At 39.7% G+C, this 14,871-nt stretch overlaps 1 protein-coding gene across 1 annotated transcript; it reads left to right on the forward strand.

The window, feature by feature from the left end:
- The first annotated feature begins 3,307 nt into the window (after window positions 1–3,307).
- LOC138382508 (zinc finger protein 492-like) lies at window positions 3,308–13,810 on the forward strand. Its single transcript, XM_069466980.1, has 5 exons — window positions 3,308–3,341; window positions 3,849–3,944; window positions 11,915–12,241; window positions 12,482–13,603; window positions 13,773–13,810. Exons 1-5 carry the CDS (start codon window positions 3,308–3,310, stop codon window positions 13,808–13,810), a joined length of 1,617 nt encoding a protein of 538 aa, XP_069323081.1.
- The last annotated feature ends 1,061 nt before the right edge of the window (window positions 13,811–14,871 follow it).

The raw sequence follows: 14,871 nt of genomic DNA on the forward strand, positions 1-14,871 counted from the left end.
CCTAAAAGTCACCCTATAAAGGACAGATTATGTCACACCTGGATCCAGGATCAGCTGCCCTACAAGGGCATTTCCATTTTCTCTGCTGATGTCACAGAGTCAGGCTGATTCTCTCCTGCCTGGATCAGCATGGGGACATCAGCCCAAGCTCACTGGGGACCCTCTCACCAGCATGTGGAACGCTTCTGGACATTTGGGGGTGTCCTTCCATGCTGGGTTCAGGATGACAGGCTAATTCCCCTCCATTTCAGAGGAAGAGGAATAAGTCATCCAGGGTTTGTTCCTCCTCATGCACAAAGAATCTCCCTTGTTGGTGTCCAGATTGGAGTTGCTGCCATTTCCTGGTACTTCAGTGATAAACAAGGAGGAGGTCCTGAGACACAAACCAATAGATCAATGAGTTCTTTCCCTTTCATATGAGCATCAGAGGAACAAGTAAAGCAGGCATGGTTCCCCCTGTCCAGTCTAGAGCAAATGGTTAAATGGTTGAATTCACCATCATGTAGTCAAGTCAAGGAAGTTGTTCAGACTTTTGCTTCATTTGGGCCATTTTCCTTATGTTGTGAGTTCTGATGTCAGCACACGAAGGCCATTTATGAATAGAAGAGTTATTTTTTTTGTTTGTTTGTTTGTTTTTGACAGAGTCTCACTCTGTTGCCCAGGCTAGAGTGAGTGCCGTGGCGTCAGCCTAGCTCACAGCAACCTCAAACTCCTGAGCTCAAGCGATCCTCCTGTCTCAGCCTCTCGGGTAGCTGGGACTACAGGCATGCGCCACCATGCCCGGCTAATTTTTTCTATATATATTTTTAGCTGTCCATATAATTTCTTTCTATTTTTAGTAGAGATGGGGTCTCGCTCTTGCTCAGGCTGGTCTCGAACTCCTGAGCTCAAACGATCCGCCCACCTCGGCCTCCCAGAGTGCTAGGATTACAGGCGTGAGCCACCGCACCCGGCCTAGAAGAGTTGTTTTTATTTGTCTTTATGGCTTCTACCTTGTTAAGAATAAATATTTAGCTTCTAATATAATTCCAGAAAATTTTAAGCGATTTGATTAAACTGCTTATTATTGTATGTTATAAAATGTATGAAGAAAGCTAGGGTGGTGACTCAGATCTGTAATCCCAGCATCCTATGACTTAGTGTGGCCTGGAATAACAAATGGTTTATGTGCACAGTAGAGCCTGAGAGGCAATGCTTAGCTAAGTGTTTTCAGCCCCAGTTTCCAATTAGGATCACGTGTCCAGTTTAAAGAAACACTGTCACCGGTGTCCTCCCTGCAGTTTCTATTTGTTGGGGTTGGAGCATCTATGTGGTTTTACTGAAATGCCCCATGTGATGCTAAAGTGAGTCCAGGGTCAAGCACAAGGGCTCCCAGATATATTTATGAAAGTTCAGTCCAGCCTTTGTTCCACGGGGACCTCAGAGAGTCTTCCCTGCATGGGTTTGTGGGGTGCAGGGCAGCACAGCCCAGGCCACGTCCCCACTGCTGTAGCACATATTGCTGGTGTCTGTGGTAGAGGAGGGTACCTGTGGGCAGGAAGGGAGAGAAATCACTCATTGGTCTCCATGTAGAAGCTCCATGTTGATGACTGTGTGATGAAGGACAGGGAAGGGTGGATTTTTTGCACTTCAAGGTCCCTCTGCCTGTGGGTGTAGTCATAGCAGATGAAGGGGCTGTGCTGATGCCTTTGATGGCACTTTATCAAAATGCAGATGTGATTTGTCCAGAAAAAGTTCCAGAGAAGGAAGAGGAAGAAAAAGCTGGTTCTTATGTACAGGTCCCAGGTCCAGAATCAAGTTCACTTGTCATCCCGAAATGTCCTGTGTTTAGAATGAAAACCTTTCTTTCTCTTGGAATGTTCTTGCCTAATAAGTTTGTTTCTATGATTCTGTTGTCCTTTTTTCTTATAATGGTCAAGGTGCTCTGAAAAGTCTTCCCTGTATAGCAGAGCTTTCTATTCATTCTCTCCCTCCAGGCCTCTTATGTGTCACGAACACTTCTCAAAAATTTTATGAGCTGCAGTATAGAAAATGTTCCCTTTGTGGCTGTCAAACTTGGGATCGTGTGGCTGCCTAAGATTCTTATTTGGGAAGGGTCAGGTCCTTGGGTATCAGTGAAGAAGGGGAACACGAAATTGTTTAGTTTCCATGTGGATGCTCCATCAGCTCTGTGCATAACAGGATGAAGTAAATGCACTCTTAAAGTGCTGACATAATTGCCTAGGATAACTCAGTGTTTTAAAAAAGAATAATTAGAGGAGACATGCTTTCTAGGATGCCAAGAAAAGACTTTACATGCACTATTAGAGATTATAAAACATGGGAGATACATGTAGCTTGAGGTTTCCATAAAATTGATGTTTCCTCATGATTAGATTCAAATTATGATTTACTTCTTTTGGCCACTATCCTCACAGCAATGATGTTGTGTCCGCCTATATGAATCAGCACCTGATACCAATTTGCTCTGTTATAGTTGTTAATTTTATACACTTAGTTAAGGTGCTCTTTAACAGATCGTTCCACTATAAATTATTTTTCTCCATGAATACATACCTTGGGAAGATGTGTGTAAACCATCACATTGAATCTGGAAGTTCCACTTTGTTCTTAGATTCTCTTTCCTACAGCTTGCTTTGGAAAAGGAAGGCTCTCATCTTTATTTACTGGTCTGATACACTGGGGTAAGCCCAGGCTCTACCACTTGGTGGATGTTTGCCAAAACATCTTCCCAGGCCAGAAGCATTGGCATCACTCATGAAGCTTGCTAGAGATTCAGGCTTCATCCCGTATCTTCTGAAACAAAATCTGCATTTTAACCAGATCTTCCGTTCATTGTTGTACACATGAAAATTTGAGAGGTACCTTCTAACCCACCATGACTTTTCCATCAGAGAAATATACACAACTTAGTCATGTATCATGTAAATAAAGCACTCAAAAATGTCCATGGCTGTTTGTGTGGCCTTACTTTTATGCTGCATTATCTAAAATAACAGTATCTGCACTGTTTTTGTGGCTGTTATACTATCCTCTTTGCACAGACTTACAGAATACATTAGGAAATACTTTTTTGTTAAAATTATCTTATGGGATAATCCAGTCACTCGTATAAGTCCGAACCAGTTCTCTTTACTCTCTCATTTCACCAGAAGTGAAATTATCTCTGCCCAGGGCTCCTTGGTAAGTATGTCTTTTTTTTTTTTTTTCCCAGGAACTGTTGACTTTCATGGACGTGGCCATAGAATTCTCTCTGGAAGAGTGGGAATGCCTGGACCCTGCTCAGCAGAATTTGTATAGGGATGTGATGTTAGAGAACTACACAAACCTGGTCTCCCTAGGTGAGGAGAACTTCGACACACCATTCCCATTCCACACTAATAATTTCATATTTTTTATAAATTATTTTCTGGGAGTTTCTGCTTTGCGTGAATGAGTTTCTGATCCTTGTTTCCAAGAAAAACTTAGGGATTTTTGATATAGAAAAGAAAATATTCAAAGTGTTTTATCTTGACATTAATCTTAAATCTTTTTGAGCTGCAAATCTGTATCTTTCACTCTACATTAGTAGTAATAGCAGAAATGTAGTGGCATAAAATATTTTTGCCCATACCTTGAAATGCAATTTCCACCACCAATTTTTGATTCAGTAGTACTGGGTAGAGGAGCTAAGAACCCCAAAATATTAAATGCTTTCTAAGTATTCTAAAGTTTCCATCAGGAAAGAGTATTTGGGGATTATTTTTCTAGAGTTTTCTATGTGTTCTCTTTTCTCTACTGAGCACAGTACTAGATTGGTAACTGGAGAATCCCAGGAAGAGTCATGTGAATTTTTTCTAATAAAATAGGTCTTGCTGTCTCTAAACCAGACCTGATCACCTGTCTGGAGCAAAGACATGAACCTTGGAAGGCGAAGAAATACATTGCCGTATGCAAATACCCAGGTAGGTGGGAGTGAATGAAGCAGATGGCACAGGGGAGAGAGGTCCAGAATTTAAGGAGGAAGCCAGACCTCAAAATGGGGTTTGGGAAGCTGTGCTTCAATGAAAATGATTTCTAAGAAGCCTGGGTTTCTTTCCCTTGGTCTCACATAAGGGCATGTCCTGTCTTTGTTTTTTAATTCTCTAAGCACTAATTCCCCATCAGTGATCTTCCTTGAAGGTTACAGTGAGAACTCAAGTTCTGTTCGTGGCTTAAAAGGGACAGCAGGATCCGAGTCCTGTTCTATTGCCTTTCAGGACATGGTAATATCTGTGTATTTTTGAGGAAGTCTCTGTGAAATTATTTGTTCATTTTCCTTTTGCATCACATCTGAAACGTGTGAGTGAAGTTGTGATATTAGTAGTTGGTTCAGGTATCCCAGGCACACCACAAACAGATGTGGTATGTTTTCTGCTTTATGGTTTCTTACCCTATGGAGGTTTTAAATGTAATTTTACAGGAAATTCATACTCAGTAATTTAGCAGAGCTCTCTAAATAAAGGAAATCGAAAGTTATTTTACTTCACAATTCTGGTTTTGTATCAACTATGATAAATAATTGAAACTCTATATACCCAAATTCCTCAACTAAAGTGATTCTATTTCCTCAGCCTCTGAGTAGTTGGAATTACATGTTCGAGCTACTGTGCCTGGCTTTCACAAAGACACTTTTGTCCATGGATGGCTGCCAAATTTTAGTTACTGTGGGGAGACAGAAAAGTAGGAGACTTCCTATTCCACCATGTTGTTAATGTCACTCTCTCTATACAGTCTGACTTTCTATTTTGTTCCAAATCAAATTTTACGTCTAAACATTTCTTGTTTTGCAATGATATATTATGGCATTACTTTTTTAAGTTATGTCCTTTGACATAAGTTTATTGTGTATTTTGTTTTGCCTACACATTATAATTTTGGTTGAAATTGCAGCTTTCTATGGACCCTTTATCAATGTCTGGTTTAATTAAAATACAAATTGGCCATATCTGTATAAAAATTACATTTTTTACCTATACATTTATATATTTGGGAACCCTGATTTTATAATGTGTGTGTGTGTATGATAGATTTATATATAAAATAAATCTCAAAATCTAAGTGCCTTTATAAGAGCTTTGGGATCTAGGATCCCAAATATAAAATTATTTTTTATATATCTAAATCATAGGTTTCCAGTGAATGAACCCTTGTATTACTATTTAGTTGTCTTTCTTTGTCTCTTGATAGTTTTGGCTTAAAGTTATATGTTTTATGAAATAGGACAGCTTTTGACTCAAAATGTATTTTGCCTAATATGATTGTGACTCTCCTGCTCTCATTTGCTTAACCATTGCATGGAGTGTGTTTTTCCATCCTGCCACTTTCAGTCTATTTTTTGCCATTAGATATAATGTGAGTCTGGTATAAAGAGAATGCAGTTGGATCTTGATTTTTGAATTTCCTTAAACCCTTTTACTCAATTTTTTTTCTTTTGATTGATAATTTTAGTCTATAAATATTAAAATAATTGTTTGAATGGGAAGGGCTTACTATTGCCATTTTGTTAATTGTCTTCTTTGATTCTTGCAGGTATTTTGTCCTTCTTTTCCTCATTTTCTGTCCTTTCTGTCTCATTGATTTTTGTAGTGACTTGCTTTGATCCTTTCTTATTTAAAAATGTATCGCTATAGGTATTTTATTGTGGTTACCATTCGGATTACATAAAAGCTCTTATAGTTACAACAATGTAAACTTGTAAGTAATAACTCTTCTTTACTTGAATACAAAAATTCTTCATTACATCTGCCTTAAAATTTATGTTATGGATGTCTGTAATTATATCTTCTTATACTGTATATCCATTAACAGATGTTTCTTTCTTTCTTTCTTTTTCTTTATTTTTTGAGACAGAGTCTCACTCTGTTGCTCGGGCTAGAGTGCCATGTTGTCAGCCTACATCACAGCAACCTCAAACTCCTGGGCTCAAGCAATCCTTCTTCCTCAGCCTCCCAAGCACCTAGGACTACAGGCATGAGCCACCATGTCCAGCTAATTTTTTTCTATATATATTTTTACCTGTCCAGATCATTTCTTTCTATTTTTAATAGAGACTGGGTCTGGCTCTTGCTCAGGTTGGTCTCGAACTTCTGATCTTGAGCGATCATCCCGCCTTAGCCTCACAGAGTCCTAGGATTACAGGCGTGAGCCACTGCACCCAGCCTAACAGATGTTTCTGATCATTTTTGTGCTTTTATCTTATAAACTTTAAAGCATGATTAAAAGCGTTTTCTGCACCATGATTCTAATACAGCAGAACTTTATTTAGATGTACTTGCATCTGTTTCCCAGACAGAGTTTCTTTTATTTCAGAATAGTAAGGGGATACAAATATTTTTGGTTACATGAATCACTTTTGTAACACTTGAGTCATGACTACAGGTGTGCCCATCACCCAAATATTGTTCATTGTACCCATCAGTCAGGTTTCTGTTTCTCTCCTTCTTCCCCCTGCCCCCTGCTTGATTTCCACCAAGTTTTACTTTCCTCTGTGCACGTGTGCGTTCATCAGTTAGTTCCAATTTAAGAATGAGTACATGTGGTATTTTTCCAATCTTGAGATACTTCCCTTAGGATAATTGTTCCAAGTTACATGTAAATTATTGCAAAAGGCATTAATTGATCTTTTTGTGATTTAGTAGTACTCCATGGTGTAAATATACCACATTTTATTAATGCAATCAAAAATTGATGGGCAGTTGGGTTAATTCCACATTTTGCTGTTGTGAATTGTGCTGAAATAAATATTTGAGAGCAGGTATCTTTTTGATAGAAAGACTTGTTTTCCTCTGGGTCGATACCTAGTAGTGGGATTGCTGGATCAAACGGTAGGTCTGCTTTTAGTTCTTTGAGAATCTCCATATTGTTTTCCATAGAGGTTGTCCTAATTTGTAGTCCCACCAACAGTGTGTAAGGATTCCTTTATCTCTGCCTCCGTGCCATCATCCCCTGCTCTCGTGTGCAATGTCTCTGCATGGATTCTGAGCAGCTCCCCAGTGAGCCCAGAGGTCTGCAGTGGATGGGGGAGACTCCTCACAGTTCAAGCTGCCTGCAACGTTTATTCCTGTCCTAAAAAGCGGTGCTACTTCAATTCTGCTGTCTTCTCCTCTTCCCAGTAGTGTGCATTGTATTGGGACCCCTGGGTTAGGCTCTGAGTTGGTGGTGCTTATAAGAGTTGGCTACACCTTGTTGGATTGAGTCATTAGGTGCTCTAGTGGGCTATATGGTCATTCTCCCTGTCAGTGGTTGATGCTTGCAGGAAAGAGCCAAGTGCACAGGGGTTCTTTTGTGCCTGGAATAGGCTTCAGCCCCTTAGGAGAAGCATTTGACTGTCCCAGACAGTGGGAGGGGCCTGCAGTCCCCAGGGGATTGCTTTCTCTCCAGCACAACAGAGGAGAGTGGGACAGTGTGGCTGGGTGGGGTTAGGTTGAGCACGCCTGGGAGGCTTTGCAAAGTCTTGGCAGGGCTCAAAGTCCTATCCCAGGACCCTGGGAAAAGCCACTAGGAGAGGGGCCAAAAAGATCTATCAAAACTAAAAAGACTGCTTATGGGGGAGGAGCTGTGTGTAGTTCACCAACTGGCTCTTGGAGTGCGCTTCGCCCCTCTCTCATTACCCCTGCCCTGAGGGGCTCCCTCCAGTGTCTGTTTGCAAATGGGCACAGAAACATGCTGCCCTCAGCCACAGTGGGACCACAGGCTGGGAACTTCGAGTCTGGCAGCGTGACTTTCCTGTGGGGGTACGGGCATTTCACCAGATTTCTGTGGCTCAAACCTCCACTGTACTCTCGTATCATTTCCTCACATGTGAGCTCCCTTGCCTACCATGTTAATCTCTCAAATCTCTCCATTGTGCCTCCTGGGAATTCGCTCAAGTTGTGGGGGCACAGGATCCAGCCCGTGTGTCTTCTTCACTGGCTTGTTTCTACACAGAGTACCACAGGCAGGGGACTCCCAGACTGGGCACCCCTGGGGCCACCACAGGTCCCCAGAGGTAAAGATTTGGAGAACACTCTAGGTGAGGAAAGGTGGATGCCTTCCCAGCTGCAGTGGGTGGGGCAGGGAGGAAGAGAGCCAGGAATAGAGCCAGGACCCTGGCTCCTCCAGTCGCCCTCCTTGGAAGGCAGCCTGCAGGAAACGTCCAAGCTCCAGAGCCACTCCTGTTCTCCACACGATTCAGTGGGTGCAGCAGTGCCCATGCGCATAAACGTGGGGAAGCTCACATACAACTCAGTAGCCCACTGATTACCAAAGGTGTGTAGGGAGGAGAAACGCAATGCTCCCTTATTCCTTCACCACACTCTGAGCATCTTTGGGTTTGATTCTCACCAGTTTCTTCTCGTCTTTTTCTTTTTCCGTTTTCGTGTTCTGCTTCACAGTTTCCCCCTGTGAAGTAGGCAGCAGGCTCCGGCACCTCCTCCAAACTACACATGAGCTGTGCCCATTCCTCCCTTTCCCTTACCTAAAACACTTTCTTCCCTCTGGGGTGCTCCAGCAAGTGATGGCTCTAGTAGGCCCTCTGGCCCTCTCCCCTCTTCATGAATTATTTTTGTATAATTTTGTGTTGTTTTGTAGCGTCATTTTATTTTCAATGAAAGGGGCTTCCTTTGGCACTTCTTGTAGGGCAGATCTAGTGCTGACAGACTCTGTCAGCATCTGATTAGGTTGATAAATCTTTTTTTTTTTATTCTTTTAGGAGGATAGTTTTTCTAGATACAGTATTTTCTGCTGTGCGGTTTTTGTTCTTTAGGCACCGTGACTATATAACCCAATTTCTTTCTGCAGGGCAATGTTTCTGATGACAAATCCACTGGTTCTCTCATAGAAGCAAGCTTACAGATCACACATCACTCTTCTGTTCCAGCTTTTCAGATTCTCTTTTCTGTGACTTTCAAAGCTCTACTTATAATGTCTTGGTATGGGTCTTTTTGTTTATCCTTGTTAAAGTGTGTTGAGCTTCTTGATTTCTTTTTTTCTTTTTTTTTAATGTCCTGTGTGACTCGGAGAACATCAAGGAGGATATCCATATAATGCAGAACAAACTTTAGGTATAATAAAGACTTCTATAAATGTATTATAGATTTACTATAAAGATATAATATTTGTAGAAATACATAGTGTATTACAAAGTTTATGTGATAGATTACATCTGGGGTGAGGCAGCAAAGGTGTCTTAATGCAGGGGGCATCAAGGGTCAGAAGGCCTGAGAGCTAGACTCAGTTCTGCTGGTCTCAGTTCCTTGACGTTAATCACATAAAATAGCCCTTCTCTACTGCCAGTTTTATTTATTTTATTTTATTTTACTTTTATTTCAGCTCATTATGGCGGTACAAACGCTCAGGCTATATATATTGCCCATGCCCTCACATCCCCCCGAGTCTGAGCTTCAAGCGTGTCCACTCCCTAGACAGTGCACATCGCACTAATCACGTAGGTATGCACTCATCCCCCCTCCCCTCCGCCATCACCCCCCCGTCAGAACTTCAAGCGTGACCATTCCCCAGGTAGTGCGCATCACACTGATCAAGTAGGTATACACCCATCCCCCCCCCAGCCCCACCTCTGTTCAATACACAATTGGTGTTATTCCCAAAAGTGCACTCAGGGAAACCAGTTTGCTGGTGAGTACATGTGGTGCTTATTTTTCCATTCTTGGGTTACTTCACTTAATAGAATGGGTTCCAGCTCTCTGCAGGAGAACCAAAGAGATGCCATACTGCCATTATTTCTAATAGCTGAGTAATATTCCATGGTATACATATACCAGATTTTGCTAATCCATTCATGAATGATGGGCATTTGGGTTGTTTCCACATCTTTGCAATTGTGAATTGTGCTGCTATAAACATTCGTGTGCAGGAGTCTTTTTTATAGAATGACTTTTGTTCTTCTGGGTAGATGCCCAATAATGCGATTGCTGGATCAAATCGTAGGTCTACTTGAATCTGTTTAAGGTATCTCCACATTGCTTTCCACAGGGGTTGCACTAGTTTACAGTCCCACCAGCAGTGTATGAGTGTTCCTGTCTCTCCGCATCCATGCCACATGTATTGTTTTGGGACTTTTTGATAAAGGCCATTCTCACTGGAGTTAAATGATATCTCATTGTGGTTTTGATTTGCATTTCCCTGATGATTAGAGATGTTGAACATTTTGCCAGATTTCAAACTATACTACAAGGCTGTCATTAGAAAAACTGCTTGGTATAGGCACAAGTGCAGGGCCACTGACCAGTGGAACAGAACAGAAAATCCAAATATAAAACCATCCTCATATAGCCATCTAATCTTTGACAAAGCAGACAAAAACATCCTCTGGGGAAAATATTCCTTATTTAATAAATTGTGCTGGGAAAACTAGATAGCCACATGTAGAAGACTAAAACAGGACACACAACTTTCACATCTCACAAAAATCAAATCACGGTGGATAACAGACTTAAAACTTAGGTTTTAAACTATTAGAATTGTAGAAGAAAACATAGGAAAGACTCTTACAGACATTGGCCTGGGCAAAGAATTTATGAAGTAGGCCCCTAAGGCAATCACAGCAACAACAAAAATAAATAAATGGGACCTGATCAAATTAAAAAGCTTCTGCACAGCCAAAGAAACAGTCACAAGAGTAAACAGACAACCTACAGAATGGGAAAACATTTTCGCATACTACACATCAGAAAAAAGACTGATAACAAGAAACTATTTAGAACTCAGGAAAATCGGTAAGAAAAAAATCAAACAACCCTATCAAAAAGTACTCAAAGGACATGAATAGAAATATTTCAAAAGAAGATATAAAAATGGCTAACAAACATATGAACAACTGAGCTTCTTGAATTCTTAGTTCTTTCTCTTACATTTTAGAATTGCTCAGTCATTTATATTTGTTTTCTTTAGCTCCACAGTTTGTTTTCTCTTATGCATTTTGTTGCTGTTCTAATTTTTCTCTATTCCCTGAGTTCCCTGTGTTTCCATTTCACTCATTGTGCACTATTCAGATAGGGCTTTTTAATTTTCTCAGGTATTTTATATATCATTATTTCTTTGTAGTTCATTTCTGATTATTTATTTTGTTTCTTTTATTGTGCTAGGATATCCTGATTCTTGGTGTAGGTTATAATCTTTGGTTGATATTTGGGGATTAAATAAAAATTCATCTGTCACAATCTTTAAAGATTGGCTTTGTCCTGGGAGATTCTGATATGAATTTCTTGGGCTACAGATTCTGGGAGCCTCCCAAATCTTTTCTCAGGATGTTTATTCTGTGGAATTGTATGTTTATTTTCCAGGTAAAGTGATTTTTCCATGTTTTTTCTTAAGGCCCTCTAATCATTTGCTACCCCTATTGTATGCCACTTGTACTGAAGTCTCTCTGCTGCTGTAACACTCATTTACCTTTGTTTGCAGCAAACCCAGTCTACCTTCAAAAGCACAACACAATTGTGTTCAGCATTCTGTGCTATGGGAGGCACTCACCAGTCTCTGGAAAGGCCTCTAGAAGTCGAAATATATATGTGTGCCACAATTCTCTTTCTCCTTTTGGGGAGAATCCAGGAGTTGATTTTTTAAACCCATATAAACCATGCTATATTAATATTAGGAAGGGCAATGTTAGGTAAATGTAACAAACTTTTCTTCTGCTTCTATGTGGCTTTTGGCATTGTGCTCTCCCGGGATGCTGTAAACATTTAATTGGTTTTAAACTGCACACAGAAGGAATTTGGTCAGTATATTTTTTATTAATGTTATGTAGCTGTCACTGTATTAGGGCCTGTGGTACTTTACTATGCTATTTTGATAATGTGCTTCCTATAATTTTATATGTTAGATCTGTAATAGATGTTCATCTAAGGCTGGAAAATCAACAAGTAGGATAATTTGTTATTTTTATTTCTTTCAGCTGTGTCTTCTTATTACACCCAAGACCATTTGCCAGGGAAAAGCCTGAAAGATTCATTCCAAAAAGTGCTACTGAGAAATTATGAAGGCTCTGGACTTCATAATTTAAGCTTAAGGAAAGACTGGGAAAGTGTGGGTGAGTATAATGAGCAGAAAGAATGTCATAATGGATTTAACCAATTTTCAACAGCAAGCCATTGCAAAGTCGTCAAATGTAATAAATGTTTGAACGTCTTCAGAAAATTATCAAAACAAAACAGACATAAGATAAGACATACTGTAGAGGAAACTTTCAAATGTAAAGAATGTGAAAGAACCACTAACAAATGTTCACACTTTATTGAATATAAAAGAATTCATAGTAGAGAGAAACATTATAAATATATCCAATGTGGCAAAGTCTTCAAATCTTGCTCATGCCGTTCTAATCATAAGTCAAGTCATGCTGGAGAGAACCCCTACAAATGTGAAGAATGTGGCAAAGCCTTCATCCGCCATTCAAAACTGACAACACATGAGACAATTCATACTGGAGAGAAACCCTACAAATGTGAAGAATGTGGCAAAGCTTTTATTCAGCATTCACACCTGACCACACATAAGAGAATTCACACTGGAGAGAAACCTTACAAATGTGAAGAATGTGGCAAAGCTTTTAAATCATGTTCAGAACTTACTGATCATAAGAGAATTCATACTGGAGAGAAACCCTACAAATGTGAAAAATGTGGCAAAGCTTTTATCCGGAGTTCACACCTGACCACCCATAGGAAAATTCATACTGGAGAGAAACCCTACAAATGTGAAAAATGTGGCAAAGCTTTTATCCGGAGTTCACACCTGACCACCCATAGGAAAATTCATACTGGAGAGAAACCCTACAAATGTGAAGAATGTGGCAAAGCTTTTATCTCGAGTTCACACCTGACCACCCATAGGAAAATTCATACTGGAGAGAAACCCTACAAATGTGAAAAATGTGGCAAAGCTTTTATCCGGAGTTCACACCTGACCACCCATAGGAAAATTCATACTGGAGAGAAACCCTACAAATGTGAAGAATGTGGCAAAGCTTTTATCCGGAGTTCACACCTGACCACCCATAGGAAAATTCATACTGGAGAGAAACCCTACAAATGTGAAGACTGTGGCAAAGCTTTTATCGAGCGTTCAACCCTGACCACACATAAGAGAATTCATACTGGAGAGAAACCCTACAAATGTGAAGACTGTGGCAAAGCTTTTATCAACCGTTCAACTCTGACCACACATAAGAGAATTCATACTGGAGAGAAACCCTACAAATGTGAAGAATGTGGAAAAGCTTTTATCGAGCGTTCAACCCTGACCACACATATGAGAATTCATACTGGAGAGAAACCCTACAAATGTGAAGAATGTGGCAAAGCTTTTAAATCATGTTCAGAACTTACTGATCATAAGAGAATTCATACTGGAGAGAAACCCTACAAATGTGAACAATGTGGCAAAGCCTTCATCCGCCATTCAAAACTGACAACACATGAGACAATTCATACTGGAGAGAAACCCTACAAATGTGAAGACTGTGGCAAAGCTTTTATCAAGCGTTCAACCCTGACCACACATAGGAGAATTCATACTGGAGAGAAACCCTACAAATGTGAAGAATGTGGCAAAGCTTTTATCCAGAGTTCACACCTGACCACCCATAGGAAAATTCATACTGGAGAGAAACCCTACAAATGCGAAGAATGTGGCAAAGCTTTTAAATCGTGTTCAGGTCTTACTGATCATATAGAATTCATACTGGAGAGAAACCCTACAAATGTGAGGAATGTGGCAAAGGTTTTATCCAGCGTTCAAACCTGACCACACATAAGACAATTCATACTGGAGAGAAACCCTACAAATGTGAATGATGTGGCAAAGCCTTTACCCAGTGCTCTTCCCTTACTCTACGTGACAGAATTCATACCTCAGAAAAATCCCACAAATGTAAACAATGTGGCACATCCTTTAATAACTGTTCACATATTACTTGACAGGACAGGGGTCATACTGGATAAAAGAGGTATAAATGTAAAGACTGTTGAAACACCTTCCACAAAATAAAAGTCTTAGAGTGCACCATGGTATTGATACAGGGAAGAAATTAGAAGTATAAAGACTGGTGCAATACATTTACTTATATCGCAGATCTTATTTATTGTACACAGAATTCATACTGGAGGGTAAACCCCTAACAATTTTTTTAAACTGTATTGAGCTTCACAGAATTTGGACTGGAGAGAAGCCCTACAAATAAAATAAATGTGGAAAACTATTTGTTCAAAAAATATGGCTTTGGAAACATCAGAATTAATATGAAAAGTTATTTTAAAGATACAAGAAATATGAAAAAATTTAATCATATATTAAGTCTAAATAAGCATCAGAGGATTTAGAGTAGAAAGCACCAAGGTACTAACACTTTCAGGCATTAGAGCAGAGAGTTGATTATGAAGAATAATGCAAAGTTAAAATAGATAATTTATTTTTATGTAGGCTTACATAGAGCAGAAGATTGATTTTTGGAGGGTTATTATTACACTCAAACTATGCTATTTTGCATTGAAATGATTTTAGATGTTTTAAAAATTAAATATTGATGTAGTTCAACACTCAAATCACTTGCTACTATGCTTTCATTCCTATTCTTTCTGTGAAAGGATGTGGCCAACTTTTACTGCATCAGAGCTATGAAAGAACTTTCTAAATTATGTAGACATCATTTTTGTACTCTTGAAAGGAAAATAAAGGACACCAAGAGGTAATATTCGGTAAGAAAATCTAAGTGGAGAGGCTCTTTGTGATCCAGACATAACACTGTTTTAAGTAATCTGTATGGTTGGTTTTTCATGTAATATTCTGCTGAGGACATTTTCAACTTTAGACGTAAATTATTTTACCAATTGTATACTAAGTAATAGAACAAAG

This window comes from Eulemur rufifrons, chromosome 4 (assembly GCF_041146395.1).
Source record: "Eulemur rufifrons isolate Redbay chromosome 4, OSU_ERuf_1, whole genome shotgun sequence".
Lineage (NCBI taxonomy): Eukaryota > Metazoa > Chordata > Mammalia > Primates > Lemuridae > Eulemur > Eulemur rufifrons.